This window comes from Bos javanicus, chromosome 13 (assembly GCF_032452875.1).
Source record: "Bos javanicus breed banteng chromosome 13, ARS-OSU_banteng_1.0, whole genome shotgun sequence".
NCBI lineage: Eukaryota > Metazoa > Chordata > Mammalia > Artiodactyla > Bovidae > Bos > Bos javanicus.
This window is the reverse complement of record NC_083880.1, coordinates 53,039,905-53,058,153: the sequence shown is the minus strand read 5'-3', so window position 1 is coordinate 53,058,153 and position 18,249 is coordinate 53,039,905. Positions and strand designations below refer to the sequence as shown.

Here is an 18,249-nt window from a genome sequence, read left to right as displayed (position 1 = left end):
TAATGGAATTACACAGTATGTACTCTTCCCCTCCGCCCCCATTTATAAAGTAGCTTTATTTAGGTAAAGCTGTAAACTTGATGTACAAAAACTGCACTTATTTAAAGCAGACAGTTGTTTTTTTTTTAACATATTCCCCTCTTGAAAGTATAGTAAGATAATTTCATGGTCACGAACATATCCACCCCCTCAAAAAGTTTATCAAGTCCCTTTATATTCCATCTCCTCCTCCCTACCCCAACTACTAATCTGCTTTCTTAGTCACCATAAATTAGTTTGCATTTTCAAGAATTATATATAGAATTATCCAGTATATACACTTTTGTACCTGACTTCTTTCACTTGGCATAATTATTTTGGTTCAGCCATGTTGTTGTATCAATATTTCATTCCCTTTTTTCACCCAGTGAACAGCGTTTCTTGGTACAAGAATACAACAATCTGGTTATTCATTCAAATATTGTTGAACATTGGAGTGCTTTCCAATTTGGGACTCTTAAAGAAAAAGCCACTATAAACACTCTTATGTAAGGGTATTAATGAATTCTTACTGGGCTATAGGGTAAACATAAGAAACTGCTAAACTTTTTTCTCCAAAGTGGTTGTAACATTTCACATTCTCACCCACTGGCTTACATTTGACATCAATCACGTTCCTGTCTCACAGCTTCTGTACTTATTCCCTCTTTCTGAAATGCCTTTCCACGAGCACAGCTACCTCGAGGTTCCAGTTCCTGCCACTGTCAAAGACGTAATTGTGTCACTCTCCCCTCCACACCCTTGCCAAACTCATGTGTGGAATTTACAGTCTCCCAGTACCTTTCTTGTTCAGTCTTTCAGTCGTGTCCGACTCTCTGCGACCCCATGGACTGCAGCATGCCAGGTTTCCCTGTACTTCACCATGGAATTCACAATCCCCAGTTCCTTAGAATATTTGGAGATAAAGTCTTTAATGGGGTGATTAAGCTAAATGAGCCAGTTAGGGTAGGCCCGAACGCAGTATGACTGTGTCCTTTCTAGAGGAGGAAAAGATAACCAACACAGAGGGATGGTCTTATGCCTTATAGCCAGAAGGCAGCATCTACAAACTAAGGACAGAGGTTTCAGGAGAAGCCAAAATGCCCACACTTTGATCTTGAACTTCCAGTCTCCACAACTGTGAGAAAATAAATTTATTAAGCCACCCAGTCAGTGATATTTTGTTATGGCAGCCCTAGCAAACTAAACTAGAGGCTCTCCAACCACCATTTTGTAACCATTGGAAAAACTGATTCGGGCAAGAATCATCAATGAATGGTTAAAAAAACTGGGTGAGGATCTGAGGCAGAACAGGACAGTCTCAGAATATCGTCCTGTGAGATACTTAATAACTAAAAAGGGGGAAACAGTAACTTTTCAGTGGAGTACCTTGGCAGAGACCAAGTGATCAAAGTGGACATCATCAGTACTGGGATAAAACGACATCACGTGCCTCCTGATGCGGTCCACGGAGGACTTGACTTCTTTTGGTACCATTCCTACCAAAAATGCATAACCTGATTCTAATCATGAGAAAATATCAGACATATCTAAATGGCACCCCACTCCAGTACTCTTGCCTGGAAAATCCCATGGACGGAGGGCCTAGTGGGCTGTAGTCCATGGGGTGGCTAAGAGTCGGACACGACTGAGCGACTTCACTTTCATCTTTCACTTTCATGCATTGGAGAAGGAAATGGCAACCCACTCCAGTGTTCTTGCCTGGAGAATCCCAGGGACGGGGGAGCCTCATGAGCTGCCATCTATGGGGTTGCACAGAGTCAGATATGACTGAAGTGATTTAGCAGCAGCAGCAGCAGAAGATAACTCACCAGTACTCTTTGAAAACGTTAAGGTCACAAAGACAAAGAAAAGCTGCTTTTCTGAAGAAACTGAAGAGGCATGGGGAATCCCTGGTGGCTCAATGGTAACCTGCCAGCAATGTAGGAGACTTGGGTTCAATCCCTGGGTGGGGAAGACCCACAGGAGGAGGAAATGGACACCTACTCCAGTATTCTTGCCTGGGAAATTCCATGGACAGAAGAGCCTGGTAGGCTACAGTCCATGCAGGTTACAAAGAGTCTAATACAACTTAGCAACTAAACCACCACCACCAAAGAGGCATGACAACTAAATGTAAATATGTGATCCTGATTGGATCGTGGGAATAGCTATACTTTTGGGACAAGTGGCAACATTTAAGTATGGAAGATGTATTAAAAATCGTTTTATTGTCAAAATTCTTGATTTTGATAGTTGTACCAAGGTTTTGCAAGACAATATTCATGTTCTTAGGAAATACACACAGAAGTATTTGGGATTAAAGGGGCATGATGTCTGAAACATAAAGTGGTGTGGGGGGAAAAAGTACACCCACGTCTATATATAATATATACACAAATACACAAGAGAATACGACAATGCAAATGTAGTAAAATATAGCAAACTATTATCCTGATTAAAAAATGTATGAGAATCTTTACCATGCTTGCAATTTATATGTAAATTTGAAATTTTACCCCCAAAATTTATTTTAGTGATCACACCAACAAAAGTGGCCTGTCCCCAGCCCCCCGGCACTCTTTAGCTCATTCTTTTCATCTATCACACTTACATTGTAAAATGATTCTGTGTATTAATTTATTTAATAATATCTAACATTTAATGTGTGCGAAGGCCCTGTCCTAAGTGCTTTAACCTTCTAAACTCAGTGAATTCTCACATACTGCTCTTCGCATTTTACAGATAAGGAGGAGAGACACAAAGTGTGTTAACTAATTTGCAGTCACCCATATGATTTGATACCCACTCCAGTGTTCTTGCCTGGAGAATCCCAGGGACGGGGAAGCCTGGTGGGCTGCCATCTATGGGGTCGCACAGAGTCGGACACGACTGAAGCGACTTAGCAGCAGCAGTAGCAGCGTATGATTTGATGAGGCACAGAACCTCAACTAAGGTAGAGATTGTCTTGTTCAGTGCTCTTTCCCCAGCGAGAATGCGGTGCTAAGTCGCTTCAGTCTTGTCGGACTCTTTGCGGCCCTATGGACCCTAGACCACCACGCTCCTCTGTCCATGGGCTTTTCGAGGCAAGAATGGAGTGGGTTGCGTGCCCTCCTCAATGAAGTCTTCGCCACCCAGGGATCAAACCAGCATCTCTTATGTCTCTTGCATTGGCAGGCGGGTTCTTTATCATAGCAACCTGGGAAGCAACTTAAAAAACGGGCGCCTCACGCATTATGGGAGATTCCCTGGTGGCTCAGATGGTAAAGCGTCTGCCTGTAATGCGGGAGACCCGGGTTCAATCCCTGGGTCGGGAAGATCCTCCTCTGGAGAAGGAAACGGCAATCCACTCCAGTACTCATGCCTGGAAAATTCAATGGAGAAGCCTGGTGGGCTACAGTCTATGGGGTCGCTAAGAGTCGGACACATCTGAGCGACTTCACTTTCACACATTATAGGCACTCCATAAATATCTGTAGATTCAGTTTACAAATACGGAGCACTAGTGAACAAGATATTTTTAAATTCCTGCCTAAACGGAGCTTACATTCAGCGCTCTCAGCCCTGCCAATTAGCCACTTTCTATTTACATCTAAATATTTACATATTAACATTTTATATAAAATATATTTATTTAATTTGGGACTATCAATCCTGGGAGGTAAGGGCCAGTCTACCCATTTTGCAGAAGAGGAAACTGAGGCTCCAAGTGGAGGCAATGGTTTGCCCAAGATCAACAGGTTTAATAGGAGATTGGATATGGAGTCCAACCCAGTCCGGGCGGTTCCCAGGCAAGACCCATGAATCAATTAAACGGACCAATCCAATCGACCAATCAGTATTTATTAGGGCCTACTGCGGGCAGCTCTTCTCGCAGCGCGGACGAAGAGAGGAGGTTGCGGTGCACGGGCGGCTGCGGAGACCAGAGGCCACAGCCGAATCGCGGGAATTTGGCGCCTATTTTTTGTTGGTTGGGTGTTCTCGTCTGTGATTGGGCCCCCGCCCCGCGTGGGTGCGCCGGGCTGCGGCTGGTCGGCCGACCCTGGCAAGACGCCGGCGGCGCAGCACTCAGCCGGCCTTCCGGGGGATGGGCCACCAGGAGCCTCCGCTGGCCCGACTGAGGGCCGGACGTGCGGCTTATATAAAAAGGTTACGTAAAGGGCTCAGCTGGCGCGAACACGTGGAGAGCCGCGGGAGCCCGGACGCCCAGCTGTCCCCCGAGAGCACTGCTGCCGTGACTCGTGCAGTAGCAGGCGCCGTCGCACGCCCGACTCGGGCCGCGGCCTCCCGCGCGGCTCCGTACCCGAGGCAGCCCTGTCCAGGGGCGGACCATCCCCAGCCGGGGGCCTTAGGAGGGAAACGCGCTGCCCGGAAGTGGAAGGGCGCCGGCCAGGTAAGCGCGCTGTCCACGGCGTAAAAGCTAGCACCGAAGCTGGAACTACGCCTGCCGCCTCGGGCGTCTGTGAGGGCAGTTGGGCCCCAGGTTGGGCGCGTTCAGGGACGCCGAACTTTTAAGCCAACCTCTTACACCCGCAGTCCGGCGGGACTTGGGTCGGTCCGCGGGGCTCTGCTCAGGCTTAATTCAATGGACTGTTTACACCCGGGAGAACTCTGGGCGGGACGCGGGGAGGGGCATCCCAGAGGGAGCCAAGCAGCGGAAAAAGATTTCCACAGTCTGAATTGCTTCTGAAGGCGATTTTCATCAGTCTTAGAAACTACTGGTTCTTGTTTTTCGTACTGCTACACGATAAATTAACTGAAAAGGCGGGGACTTTTTGCTCTTTTCTCCGGCTCCCCCCTCTGAGCCAGTGCCCCGTGGTTTCGTCTTTCCCGCTTTCCCCTCCCCTCCCCCGTTCGCTCTGCAGCCGTGGCTTCCGTCTTAAAGGGGCCGCAACGGCCGGAGGAGGAGGTGGGACGCCCTGAGGCTTACGCTCCAGGCCTCCCCGCCTAGGCCTGGTCGTTTAACCGACTTTTTCCCCCGCAGGTCACAATCCAAGGTCCCGCTCTTCCGCGTCCCGGGGCCGGACGGAGGGATGAGGCAGGGGGGTCCCGGGCAGCGCCGTTGCTGCTCCCCCCGCCGCCCGCAGCCATGGAAACGGGGGAGGAGGACGGCGCTCGCAGAGGTACACAAAGCCCCGAGCGGAAAAGGCGAAGCCCAGTGCCGCGGGCGCTCAGCGCGAAGCTGAGGCCGGCGGCGGCGGCCCAGGCCATGGATCCGGTGGCGGCCGAGGCCCCGGGCGAGGCCTACCTGGCGCGGCGGCGGCCGGAGGGCGGCGGCGGGTCGGCGCGGCCGCGCTACAGCCTGTTGGCGGAGATCGGGCGCGGCAGCTACGGCGTGGTGTACGAGGCAGTGGCCGGGCGCAGCGGGGCCCGGGTGGCGGTCAAGAAGATCCGCTGCGACGCCCCCGAGAACGTGGAGCTGGCGCTGGCCGAATTCTGGGCCCTGACCAGCCTCAAGCGGCGCCACCAGAATGTCGTGCAGTTTGAAGAGTGCGTCCTGCAGCGCAACGGGCTCGCCCAGCGCATGAGCCACGGCAACAAGAGCTCGCAGCTTTACCTGCGCCTGGTGGAGACCTCGCTCAAAGGTAGGAGCGCCGAGGGCCGCCCGGGCCACGCCGGGCCTGGGCCCGAGTCTGGTAGCCAGACCCAAACTGACTCCTGGACCCCTAGAACCCGGTCCCAGTCCTGTCACCCTGGACCCGACACACCCTCCTTTCTGCGCCAGGCAAGAAGTCCTCCCTCCCCTCTCCTAATCTGGAATCAGTTCCCAGCCCTAAGGTTAGCTGGTATTTTCATAACAAGGGCTCATTAAGTGCTAACCATTGTGGTAGTAGTGCTCCTTAAGTGTGAGCCATTATTATGAAACGTCTAGCACTTTGAAGGTCGGATTTGGAAGTGCAGGGGGTTGGGTTCAGAGTTAGTGGAAGAACTACCGACCGAGCCCCTTCACAGGCTTGGGCCCCTTCTCTTTCCCTCCCAAAGCAAACAAAAAGAAAAAAACTCAGCTGGACCTACCCACACCCACTCCTTGTCTGGTTCCAAAAATCCCCGAACCCTCGGGCTCCACCCTGCAGACTCTGGTTCGTCTTTTTCTTCTGAGACCCCCAGCTCTTCTTCCCAGGGCACTCAAGCTAACTGGTGGTTTTTAGGCTAGGTCCTCTTGGGACCTGCAGCATAATAACCCCACAGGTGGGCCAGAACTGTCACACAACAACATCGAAAAACATCCTCTTGTTTTACACGTTCTTAACTTTCTGAGGCTGACTTGTAAGTGGTTTTATTTCTAGAAAAGGTAGGGCTCAGTGAGGCAAAGGGGTTTTGCAGTCCTGGGGAGGGCAAGTCTGGTTTGATGGTTTTAACTGCAGTTAGGGGGTGTGTGCATCCTGAGTGCTCACGTGTCTTGTTCACACTTCAAGTAGCCGGGGGTCTCTTCCTAGCCAGTGGGCTAGGAAGGCCTGAGCAGTGTTCTCAGGGGAGAGGTTGCTAATCTGAGCCCCAGCTCTGCCCTAGATCTCTTACAGTGACTGGAGGTAATAACTTTAAAAGTAAATCCTCTCCTCTTTCTATAAACAGAGAAACTAAGGATTAGAGATGAACTTGAAGGTAAGTTGATGAAGGTTAATCAGCTTGTAAGGGAGGTAGGGTTGTCCTCCTGCTTTCTTTACAATTTTTCATAGCTTAAGGGATGTGATCCCAGATTTGTCTTGATTCAAGGTCTCAATCCTTTTAAGAGGGGTAACAATTTGCTCTTCTGCCCTGAAGATGAACTAGATCTGACCTTAGGATGGGTAGGATCTGGGGTGGGGTGGGATCAGCCAGTGCGTTTTGTTTGGAGCTTTTGCCTGATCTCAAGATTCTGCAAGGCCCATCTCAAGAGAACTCCTTGACCCACTTCAAATCAGTTTTATAGAGGATTGAGAACATGCTCAATATTACCTGGGGTCCTTTTTCAAAATAGGCTTCCACTTTTTATGCCCATCTCTGCCCCATCTGTCCTGAAAAGCCCACCCTCTCTCCACAGTGAATATATTTGTTTTGAAAAGACTTTCTAGGAGATTCTTCCAGCTCTTCAGTTCACTCTTAGACTGTCTTCTCTGTGGTTAATGAATGGTCTGGACTTCGTCTTACACCACTCCTTGGGATGTAGCAATTTGCTTTGCCAAAGGGTCCCCCATGTCAGTCTTGAAACTCCAGCCTGGGTTGGAAGTCTTGGCTTTGGCAACTCCACAGTAAACAGTGGCAGCCTAGCATGGGCTTTGGGGTTTAGATTTGCTTTTAGACATGGTTTGTCTAAGCTGACTGCATGAAACATGGGACAGGTTGTTTCAAATCTGTGGGGAGCAGTCTTTTATTCATAGGGAGAGGGTTCCTCTGTCATAGGGTTGCTGTGCAGCCTGGGAATGTCCACAAGTGCTCCAGATGAGAGAGCCGCTGCTTCAATAAATTCGGGCTACATTGTGAACCTTCCAGCGTCATCCCCTTCAAGATTCACAAAGTTCCTGTACAAGTTTCCCCAAGTGGACCGTGGAACACTTTGTCTTTCCTGGGTTGTCTGCAGCGCCAAGTTGACAGAAACAGTGATATTTTCTTCCTCCCTTTGTGACTAAAACTGAGACCTAAAAGAAATGAAATATTTTGCTTTAGGCCACACACTTAATACATCCCTTTCAGTTATTTGAAGTCTTAAATATATGAGCCTCTGCTATGGTCAGTTAATGTTCTGGGCCCAGGGAAAGAACAGTAAAGGCAGTGTATATTGCCTCTGCTTATAGGCTGATGCTCAGAGTGTTAATAAGCAGTTAATAAGCCTGTTTTTTACTGTCAGTATTAAAGTGGAGAACAATAAGTATCCAGATTACCCCAAATTAAGTTTCCCTGACTTCAACTTCCAAAATTTAGCAGTCCTGATATACCCCGGGGCAGATTCCTTCAGTTTGCAGATAACCTGGTTCAGCTCTGTCTGTAAACAGAATGTCCTTTGTGGTCGCCTCTTGACCAGTCTCCTGTAATTTAGAATAAATAACAGACTAAAAAGTGTTAATCTCCCTTAAAGTCTCAATGAACCAAACCCACAAACTTACTGAGGTCCATATAGTGGTATTTGCAGAGGGAAAAAAAAAAAGCACAACTCTTAACCCCAAGGGAACTTAATTTGAAAAGTTTGAGGAGCTGTAGAAAACTCAAATGCTAATCAGGGTCACCGGAGGAGGAAAAGGCTGGTTGGCTCATTAACAACAGCTTTGTACTGTGTTGTGCAGATTAGCAAGAATGAGAACCGGGAGGTAGCAGGGAAGGTGGGCTTTGAAAGAAGGGAGCCTGAGAACACACGGATAGGTAGAGAGAAAGTGCATTTTATTTCATAATTCAGCTGAATAAAGACTGGTTCATCCCTGTCCCCAAGCCCCACTCCAGTGTCACCTCTACCCGAAGACATTTCTATAGTTTTAAAAAGTTATGTATGAATAAACCAGTGTCAGAAAAGGGGTAGAGGACTTCTTAATGCAGTTCTTCATCTTGTCCAACTTTGGTAGACTTCTGTGTTTTATGTCCTTCCTTTCTCTCTGAATATAGACCAAAAGGTCCTACCCAGAGCATTGTATAGAGAACAGAAGTTTGACAGTCAGCAGTGAGCCATCTTAGATGTCTCATCTGGCCTTCTGTTTCACAGGGGAGGAAATTGAAGCCCAGAAAAGGGACAGGACTTACCCCAAGTGAGTTAGTGGTAGTATTCAAACCAGTCTGTCAGGCTTTTTCTTTTAAAAAAACAAATTAACAGTCTCGTAAATTATTTGGTTGATGGGTTGGTGGCTTTGTTTAGCTTTTAAGAACTTTTCGTTAAAAAGGAGTTTACGGTTTGCTTTTTATCCCCTTGTTTTCATTGCCAAAGCACCCTGTCTTTTGCACCTAAAACTTAATTCAAGGTTACTGCCACTTAAAAGATGGCAGCCAAGCCTGAGCTCACTGTCAAACTCAGAAATTCTGATGCTGTCTCTAAGGTACACACTGATCCTTCTAAGAAATAGCAACAAAAAGGACCAAAAAGAAAATCCAGGACAAACCCTCGAGATTCATAAAACTGAAGAATTAGAAGTTTGGAAAAGCTAGGAACCTGGCTTATCCCAGCTTGGTAAAACTTGTTCCATTTGACCGATTATCTGCCTGGAGAATCCCAGGGATGGCGGAGCCTGGTGGGCTGCTGTCTATGGGGTCGCACAGAGTCGGACACGACTGAAGCGACTTAGCAGCAGTAGCGATATTCAAGATACCTTGAGGGTCTTCAGGTGGGTGGGAATCTTGGCCCCTGGGAGGTAATCTTGTTTGCACCCTGATGCCTAGTGATGACTATGAGCCACATACTGTTCTAGAAGAAGCTATACAAAGTTTCCTCCACAAGGCATGCGGAAGACTTCCCTATAAGGTCTTACTCTTAAGGGTGAAAGGTGAAAGGTCACAAGTGGTGGGTTTCCTGGAAAATAGTAGAGGTTCCCTCTGGGAGCAGAGAGGCCTGAGGAAGCGAGGGAGGTGGACCTCAGTAAGCTGAGGGGGAGTCAGGATCCCAGAGGGAGGGCCCAGGATCTTAGTGGATATGTTGTTGGCCTGCAGACTCCTCTCAGGCGTTGAGAACCCAGGGAAACCTTGGGTTCAGAGCTGGGTTGCCCCCTTCCAGGCCCCTAGAAAGCAGCTCTGAATTCTCTACTGCAGCTTTGGGGCCTCAGAGTATAGAGGATCCCCTAGGTAGAGGCAGAGAGCTGACTGGTAATCTTTGGCTACCCTGACATAGATAAAAAGGCGGCATTAGGGGCCCTGGAAATAAGTGGGATACAGTAGAACATTGGTATTGTCAGAAGTTGTCAGCCTCAGTTTCACCCTGTTCAACAAAACGCTAAACCTCACCGATTGCTGTGTGCGCAGAGCTGTTCTGAAGGCTTACCAATTAACTGATTTAGTCCTCACAAGTACCTTTTGAAGTGTATACTGTGATTATCCCTATTTTACAGGTAGGACAGTTGAGGCACTGAGGTTAGTGAAATTGCCCGATATAAAGCAGCTAAGCCATAGCCAAGTCAGGCTCAAAGCCCTGGCGTTCTGGATCAAGCCTGATTTCCTTCACAAAGCTGTGCTGCACTTTGAGACAGGTGGCTTATGTCTGAGCTCTCTTATTTCTCTTGGTTGTTAAATGGGTGTAATGATATTTTACTGAAAAACCAATGACTACTGTGTATTTCAGATTCTGTATTAGCCAGTACTTGTGGCACTACTTATCTCTACCAGTGCCTCCCCTATGTCTCAGCTGCCAGGGACCCTCTGCTTCCTGTCTGTTCTCTTGATTGTCTTGGGACAGCCATGCAGACTTTTATTTTCTCTTGCTACTGGCAGACTGCCTTCCTTCTATGTGCAGTGGGGGTTTTAGATACCAGCCCCAGGAGATAGAAGCAGCCCTTACTTGAGAGGTTTGATTAATTGGGATCATGTTGGATAGGACCTTTTATGGCATAAACAAACTGTCAAGGAGAGCTTAGGGTCTCAATAGAACATCAATTTATTTTCAACTTGAACTTGGCTTTCAGTGGTATTTAACCAGTGGCCCTCCTCACGGACTCACAAATTCTGGATGCTTGCTTAGTTGTCTTAATCTACATATTCTGCAGGTCCTATACTAGAACGTTCTGTTATTTCTCTGTTTTACGCCTTTTCAGCTAAGAGCTCTCATCTTGATTCATTTCACCTAGTTATTGATCACCTACTCAGTGTGTTGAGGTACATCGTGGGAGCCCAGAGACTTGGCCTTGTTCCACTGTGGTGCCCAGTCTAAGGGAGGAGACAGACGGCACAGCACAGCTGGTGATACTTGACTGCAGCCCGTGAGAGGCGCTCTGGGGGGACAGCTGGCAGGAATGTGGACTAAGTTGAGCGAAGGGAAGGCTGAGTTATAAAGGGGCAAATCAGAAGGCGGCCTGGCAGGGCCCATTGCACATGGGGAGAGAAACCACCAGGGCTGCCCTGGGTTACTGGCCCGTCTGCCTGGCCAGTGGGATCTGCATTTTTAACAAGATCCTTGGAATGTTCCGAGTCCTAATAACTAACCTTAGATTTTCATGGTTCATCCTCTCATTTAATCCTCTCCACTTTAGGTTAGAGTTTCTGTTACCTAGTTTTACACACAAGAAAATCAAGATCCGTCAAGCTGAGTAACTTACAGTGTTGTAGCGTTACTTGAGTAACTTGTCATACTACTAGTAACTTGTAGCGGTATAGGGTCAGGGTCTAGGTTTATATCCAGATGTTCTTTCCAGTTCTTGACGTGCTGCTGTATGACTATCCTGCTTTATGACGCATTAACATGATTAATATTGGATAGTTATCTGCCCTGGTGTCCAGGCACCTTGCAAGATGCTTTGTGTGTCACAATTAAGCCTTATTCCTGCCTATTGGGGTACGTGTCTCTTCCAAGTTTATGAGAAATGAACCATTCGTGGGGTCTTTTTTAGAAGTTCGCCTGGGGTGACATAGCCATGACAGTGTCAGAGTGGGTGATTTTGACCCCAGGAGGGCCACTGGGCCAGAGACTTCAGCATTGGCCTCGCAGCCTCTGTTGGACACTGTATCTTGCCCTGGCAGCCACTCGGAGGGGGTCTGTTCCCTAGTGCACAGTGACATTTGATTAATGAAGTACTTTGAATTGAACACAGCCTGTGGTGTTGACACTGGACCCAACCTCTTTATAGTGACACAGCTCAAGGTCATTGAGGCCGGGACCAGGGCTTGGTCTATGAGCTCATCTTGGGAGTACGTGCTGGGTGGTCCTTGTCTCTGGCATCTTCTTGGGACTAATCTTCTGAGCCACTTCTTCAGTTAAAAGTTATATATTAAATTTTTTATTTAATACAAAATAGGGATGGCTATGGTCATAACAAATTTTCAAACCTCAATTCTGGCTTCCTTTATAATGTTTTTTGAACATAACTTAAAAATTTTGTACCTATTTCCTATTTCACATTAACTGTGCTTATGATGTGTTACATGACCTTTCTCTTTTGGCTAAGTAAATTTTGTTGAAGTAAAGCATGACCCTGTAAGCATTCAACTAAGTTGGCAACGCCATTACTAATCATTACCTACTCGTGGACGGTCGTTCTGCCTCCTCACTTTTACTGTGCTGTGTGGAGATCAGCTCTGCATGTTTTAGTGCTTGGTGTGCAGCTTTTTTGATGCTGGTAGATTTTTGTTTTGTCATTTTGGTTCTCTTCTCTTAGAATAAATTCCTGGAATGGGATTTTTATGTCACATTGAGCATTTTGAAGACTTGTGATAAATATTGCTGAATTATCTCAGCATACTTACCAAAATCATAATTAATCCTTTATGAAAAATGCATCAGCATGTTGTGTGATTGGTCTTGATGAATATTAAACTCCTTGGGGCATACGTAAGAGTACTTAAGGAATTGCATCCAAGTGGGAAATGGGACATCCAGGTGTTAACTTCTGCTGCTGGCAGCAAGAGGCGGCAGGAAAGCATCATGGTTAGAAACCCAGGCTGTGGAGACGCTGAGGTCTGCCTCTGTGAGACTGTAGTGAGACCGTAGCCTCCGTTTCCTCACTTGTGAAAGGATTGTGTGAGTAGATTCGAGTTTGGAGTGAGGAGAGGCTTGGCTTCTTCCTTCCTGTCACATGTGACAGACACATGATACATTGCTAAGTTCTGTTGATTCTAAATATCCAAGACCTTTTCGCATCCCCTTCTTGCCTCCTCCCTTGCTCTTGCTTCTTCGGATGCGTCTCTTGGCCGCTAGTCTGTCTTCCATTTCTAACTCCTGCCTCCAGAGGGAACCTGGTTCTCAGATGTGTTCTTCTACACGTTGACATCTCTGAAATCAGCACTTAGTGGCAAGCCAGAGTGTTGTCAGCTTGGATGTCTTACTTAAATGGTATGCCTTACTTAACATTAGTGACTTCTTAATTTCAATAAGTAGCTTATTTTTCTAAAATAGTTCAAGAACTTTTAGTCACTTGCCATTTCTTAGAGTTCACATTCTTTGTCTGCCAGACGCCCTTTCTTTTGACCTGACTCCAGGCCATCTCCAGCCTCATTTCTTCCCGTCTCCTACCACATCTCTTCTGTGATTACCCCAGATTACATGGGTCCCTCGCTGCAAGTATGCAGCCTCCTGAGCTGGGTGCTCTCACTCTCTCCATCCTGGGAGACACAATACATAAGCCACTTACTCTCAGCCTTCCTTTCTCTTATCCTAACCACCTTTCCCTACTCCTCAGGCAGAACTGCCTCCTATTTATTCACATAGCTTCAGTCATTCTGCCTCTAGGGACTGGAAGCCTTCATAAGGGCAGAGACTGCCGCTTATCACATCTCTAGTGTCTGAGAAGCAGTATGTACTCTAGTATGACCATGTACTTATACTAGAGCATAGCAGATGTAAATAAATTATTATATATAGGATGGATAAACAAGTCCCTACTGTATAGAACAGGGAATTATATTCAGTCTCCTGTGATAAACTATAATAGAAAAAAATATTAAAAGAATGTATGTGTATAACTGAGTCACTTTGCTATATAGCAGAGATTGGCACACATTGTAAATCAACTATATTTCAATTTTTTTAAAAAAGTCTAATTTCTGGAGGATGCTTGGAAACAGGCTCATAAAATTCCGGGTATTTTGTATCCCTTTCCAGGAAGTGCCTGCCTTTCCATAGCTCATATTGATTTATCCTTATGCCTAGTCTGCTGGCCTCAAGTTTCTCGATAGAGCCCATTTTGTTGGACGATTTGAACACTACTTATGCCCATGAGTAATGAGATGTGAGACACCTGCTTGATTTTTTTTTTTTAATTATATCCCTGTGAACTGTGGCACAGGTTATGTTTTGAAGTACAAAGTTTATCTTGTGGTCTTCTGGCTACTGGACTTGGAGGAGGTAATACAATGCCCGTGAAAGTGGCCTGCTCTAGGTAGCATATGAGTTTTAGCTGTTAGAGCCTGAGAAATGTGATGTAATCACCAGTGTCATTTTCTGGTCTCCGTTTCCTCTTCGCCTGATATGTGAGAGGTGAATTCTCTGGCCTCCAGCACTTGGGAGGGCTGAAATCAGTGACTTGCGGGGCCCTGGCTGAGGTCTGCGGGAATGATGGTGCAGAAGATGGCACGGGTGTGATTCCCCCACAGCACCTTAAACTCTGCTGACTGTGGCTTCCCTCAGGAAAACGTGGCATGGCGTTCTCATCTCACGGATGAGAAAATGGAGGCTGAGCGGTTCAGGGACTCACCCCCTGTTCGAGCCAACTGCCCATCATACTCGGTCTCAAAGTCACCCAGTAAACCACGGAGCAGAATTGGGGTCTAAGCTGGACCTGACTTCCGGCCCTCTCTTACTCTGCTGCAGCTGGCTTCTCGACAGAAATGCGCCCAGCGCATCCAGTGCCCTCCCTCCAGCTTGCTGTGATGTGAGGTCACTGAAAAGAGGCCCAGGGAGGCAGTCTGCCTGAAGGAAGGGAGCAGAATTCTGACATGCCTCTCCTAGTTTTTGTGGGCAGCTGGGATTCCTGCATGAAAACATGCTGCACCCTCTCATAAAATGAGCCCAAGGCCCTTGCCTGCGCAGAGAAGTGCTGTTTGTCCCTGGGACATGTCGCCGTGTCCCCCACCTTCCATTCCGTCACGCTCACTGATGTGTCTGCTTCCTGTCCAGCACTGGCATCTTAACAGACAGGCCCCTCCTCAGGTGTCTCCTGACCTTAGCTTATTCTCCAGAGCAAGTCCCACAGTCTTGGGTGTCTCCATCCACCCACCCACCCACCCACCGACTAAGGGCGCTTTTTCACCTTTTGTTTTCTTTCCCTGGATTCTCATAACCTGAGCTTAACAGTTATGTAGTCATTTTTGCAGAGTTGTTTTCTTTTTACTTCAGTTGCCATAGTTACCAACTTTGTATATAAAATAATCATCCCCACCCTCTGTTACCCCACCAGAAGTCTCACTGTTTTCTGATGTGGCCTTTGCAGAAGGAGTCTGATGGCTTTTTAATAGTTTCCTTTCTGGCTCTACCATCAGCAAACATTTCGTGGTCTCCTTTTTATGGATCTTTACTCTAGAGTCTAGATTGATCAGGGCTCAAATCATTGCTTTATTTTGCAGTCTTTTTAGATAGAGCCTCAAGCCGCTAGAGCTGATGACCTAGAAAGAGGATTAGGAGACGGGAAACAACTGGTTTAAAAAAAAAAAAAATCCATCTGCCCTAAACTGGTTCTACCTGTATTGCTTTTGATTGTGAGCAATATAAACAAATTATATAATTACAGGGGCAGTGTGGTCTGTCAGATGATGGTCAAAAACCTAAAGCTTTTGCCTTGTCCATCTAGTCACCTTCTTGCATCAACCTAAAACTCCCAAACCGCTGGCTTTTTGTTGACTGTGTGCCTTGGTGATTTGGGGGCTTAGTGGGGTCTCATCTGAATCACCTGTTCTCCTTGTAATAAAGTAAATGGTAAAAGGAACCTTCTGGCAGAGATTTGTGTGACGGGGTGCAGCCTTCATTTTTGGTAGAATAAAGATACCGTGTTAGGGGTCAGAGGACTTGTCATGAAAGATCCGTGTGACCACCCAGGGCAGGCCCAGCCTCCTCATCAGCAGGATGAGACACCTGCCTACTTAGGCTCAAGCTATTTGGGCTCTTGCAGTCATCAGATAGCTTCCTGCTAAGGTTTCAGTGAACTGTCACTGCTTTATAAAGGATATTGGGATTTGTCTGGGTGCCAGTCACCAGCTTTCCTGGAGTTTCTGTGCTTCAAAAGGAAAGACTTTCTGGAGAAGGCAGAGCTAGAGTTTCAAGCCCACACAACTTGATTATATCTTATACCCACTTCAGACTTCCTCATTACACCTCTCTGGTCCTTTTGTTCCTGGGCTTCATTATCCATCCCGTCTCAGCCTAGAGTTCCCATCTGGCTGTTCCCCTGCTGATTTACTGCCTGTCTCTTAGGGTCACTCAAGTCCTGCCCCTTTGGACTTTTTAAGATCTGGTGACTCCTGCCCCCTCTTCATTGTTCATAAAACTTGACCTCGATGCCGATGCACAACTTAGGATGCTTGCTGTTTTAAAGATCTATTCTCTTCTTCAAACTAAACTTCATAGAGATGGGCCTATCACGTATCTAACTGGTGCTTGGTGTGTGGGGGGCTACCAGAACACACTGAGTGAAAGATATCTGAAATAACATTGTAGTGCCATTCTAGATACGTTGATGACGAGAATCCTGTGCAAAGCAGGGAGGGATGGAGGGACGGCCTTTGGCCTCGCATGGGGTAACAGACATTTGACGGTCTTCTCACGTGTTTTCACTCATCGCAGCAGCATCCCTGGAGTATGCTACCTATTTGGACACAGGATAATGAAATGCAGTGGCTCTGCAGTCATAGATTTGAGTCTGTGCACTCTTAAGTGTGAGCCTTGGGTTCATTCCATTAGATGGGCCTACTTTTTTCCTTCTACGGTGCTGGTAAATTTTGAATGGAATGTCAGGTGCCTGTATTGGTACTGTGCCTCACACATGGCCATTGACAGGTAAAGAAGCAGAAGCGGAAACTGGGCAGGGTGCACTCCTGGCTGGTCAGCGGTAAGCCCGGGTTCCCTTCTCGTGTTATCCCTGACTCCCCTGAGTGAGTAGAGGCGGGCCTTCTTGTGTAGTTAGCCCCGTGCCAGTCCCGCTGGTCCTTGGATCAAAGCAGTCAGCACTGTCGCTCCTCCTCCCGTGTGCCGCATCTCTGTAGTCTGTACGTGGTGTGACTGTCCATCTCACTCAGGCTCTTTCTGGTCTTCCCTTGATTTAGGAGAAAGGATCCTGGGTTATGCTGAGGAACCCTGCTATCTCTGGTTTGTCATGGAGTTCTGTGAAGGTGGAGACCTGAATCAGTATGTCCTGTCCCGGAGGCCGGACCCAGCCACCAACAAGAGCTTCATGCTGCAGCTCACAAGCGCCATTGCCTTCCTGCACAAAAACCACATCGTGCACAGGGACCTAAAGCCAGACAACATCCTCATCACAGAGCGGTCTGGCACCCCCATCCTCAAGGTGGCAGACTTTGGACTAAGCAAGGTCTGTGCTGGTCTGGCCCCCCGAGGTAAAGAGGGCAATCCAGACAACAAAAATGTGAATGTGAATAAGTACTGGCTGTCCTCAGCCTGTGGCTCAGACTTCTACATGGCCCCTGAAGTCTGGGAGGGACACTACACAGCCAAGGCTGACATCTTTGCCCTGGGCATTATCATCTGGGCAATGATAGAAAGAATCACTTTCATTGACTCTGAGACCAAGAAGGAGCTCCTGGGGACCTATATCAAACAGGGGACTGAGATCGTCCCTGTTGGTGAGGCGCTGCTAGAAAACCCAAAGATGGAGTTGCACATCCCCCAGAAACGCAGGACTTCCATGTCTGAGGGGATCAAGCAGCTCTTGAAAGATATGTTAGCTGCTAACCCACAGGACCGGCCTGATGCCTTTGAACTTGAAACCAGAATGGACCAGGTCACATGTGCTGCTTAAAATTCAGGGCAAAGCATCTTGGGTGTTTTTCAACTAGGTGAGTGTACCTCTGTTTGCTCTGCATGTGCACTTCCTGGACTGCTGGATTCCTCAGACTTGGCCCTGAGGGATGGGAGGAGAGATGGGGAATGGAGTTGGGGGGAAATGCAGGGTGGAAGAGAAATAAAGTGCTCGGTACCACAGATTCCTCCCAAGTCTCCATGAGGAGTCATGGGATTATTTGAGTACAAATTAGAAAGTCTAGAGAAGTTTTGAGTGGACACTGCATTTGAACTGAGTCTCTTAAGATTTTTAGAAACACTTTTTCTCAATAAATGCTTACTGTAGAAAATGTGCAAAAGTACAGACAATTTTTTTCAGAATAAACGCTGTCCCCAGTTTGTATCCTTCTACGTGTACATCCAATTCTGCATAGTTTAGATCATGCTGTTTTAGGTTTAGTTTTCTGTTCTTCCATTCAGTTCTAACCTGAACATTTCCCCATGTCATTCCTTGAAAGCATCCGTTCAGTTCAGTCAGTTGTGTCCGGCTCTCTGCAACCCCATGGGCTGCAGCACATCAAGCTTCCCTACCATCACCAAATCCCAGAGCTTGCTCAAACTCATGTCCATCTAGTCGGTTATGCCATCCAGCCATCTCATCCTCTTCTCCTCCTGCCGTCAATCTTTCC

At 47.3% G+C, this 18,249-nt stretch overlaps 1 protein-coding gene across 1 annotated transcript; it reads left to right on the top strand.

The window, feature by feature from the left end:
* Positions 1-3,841: 3,841 nt before the first annotated feature.
* STK35 (serine/threonine kinase 35) lies at positions 3,842-17,910 on the top strand. Its single transcript, XM_061436774.1, has 3 exons — positions 3,842-4,411; positions 5,003-5,603; positions 16,867-17,910. Exons 1-3 carry the CDS (start codon positions 4,106-4,108, stop codon positions 17,577-17,579), a joined length of 1,620 nt encoding a protein of 539 aa, XP_061292758.1. The 5' UTR covers positions 3,842-4,105; the 3' UTR covers positions 17,580-17,910.
* Positions 17,911-18,249: the final 339 nt, after the last annotated feature.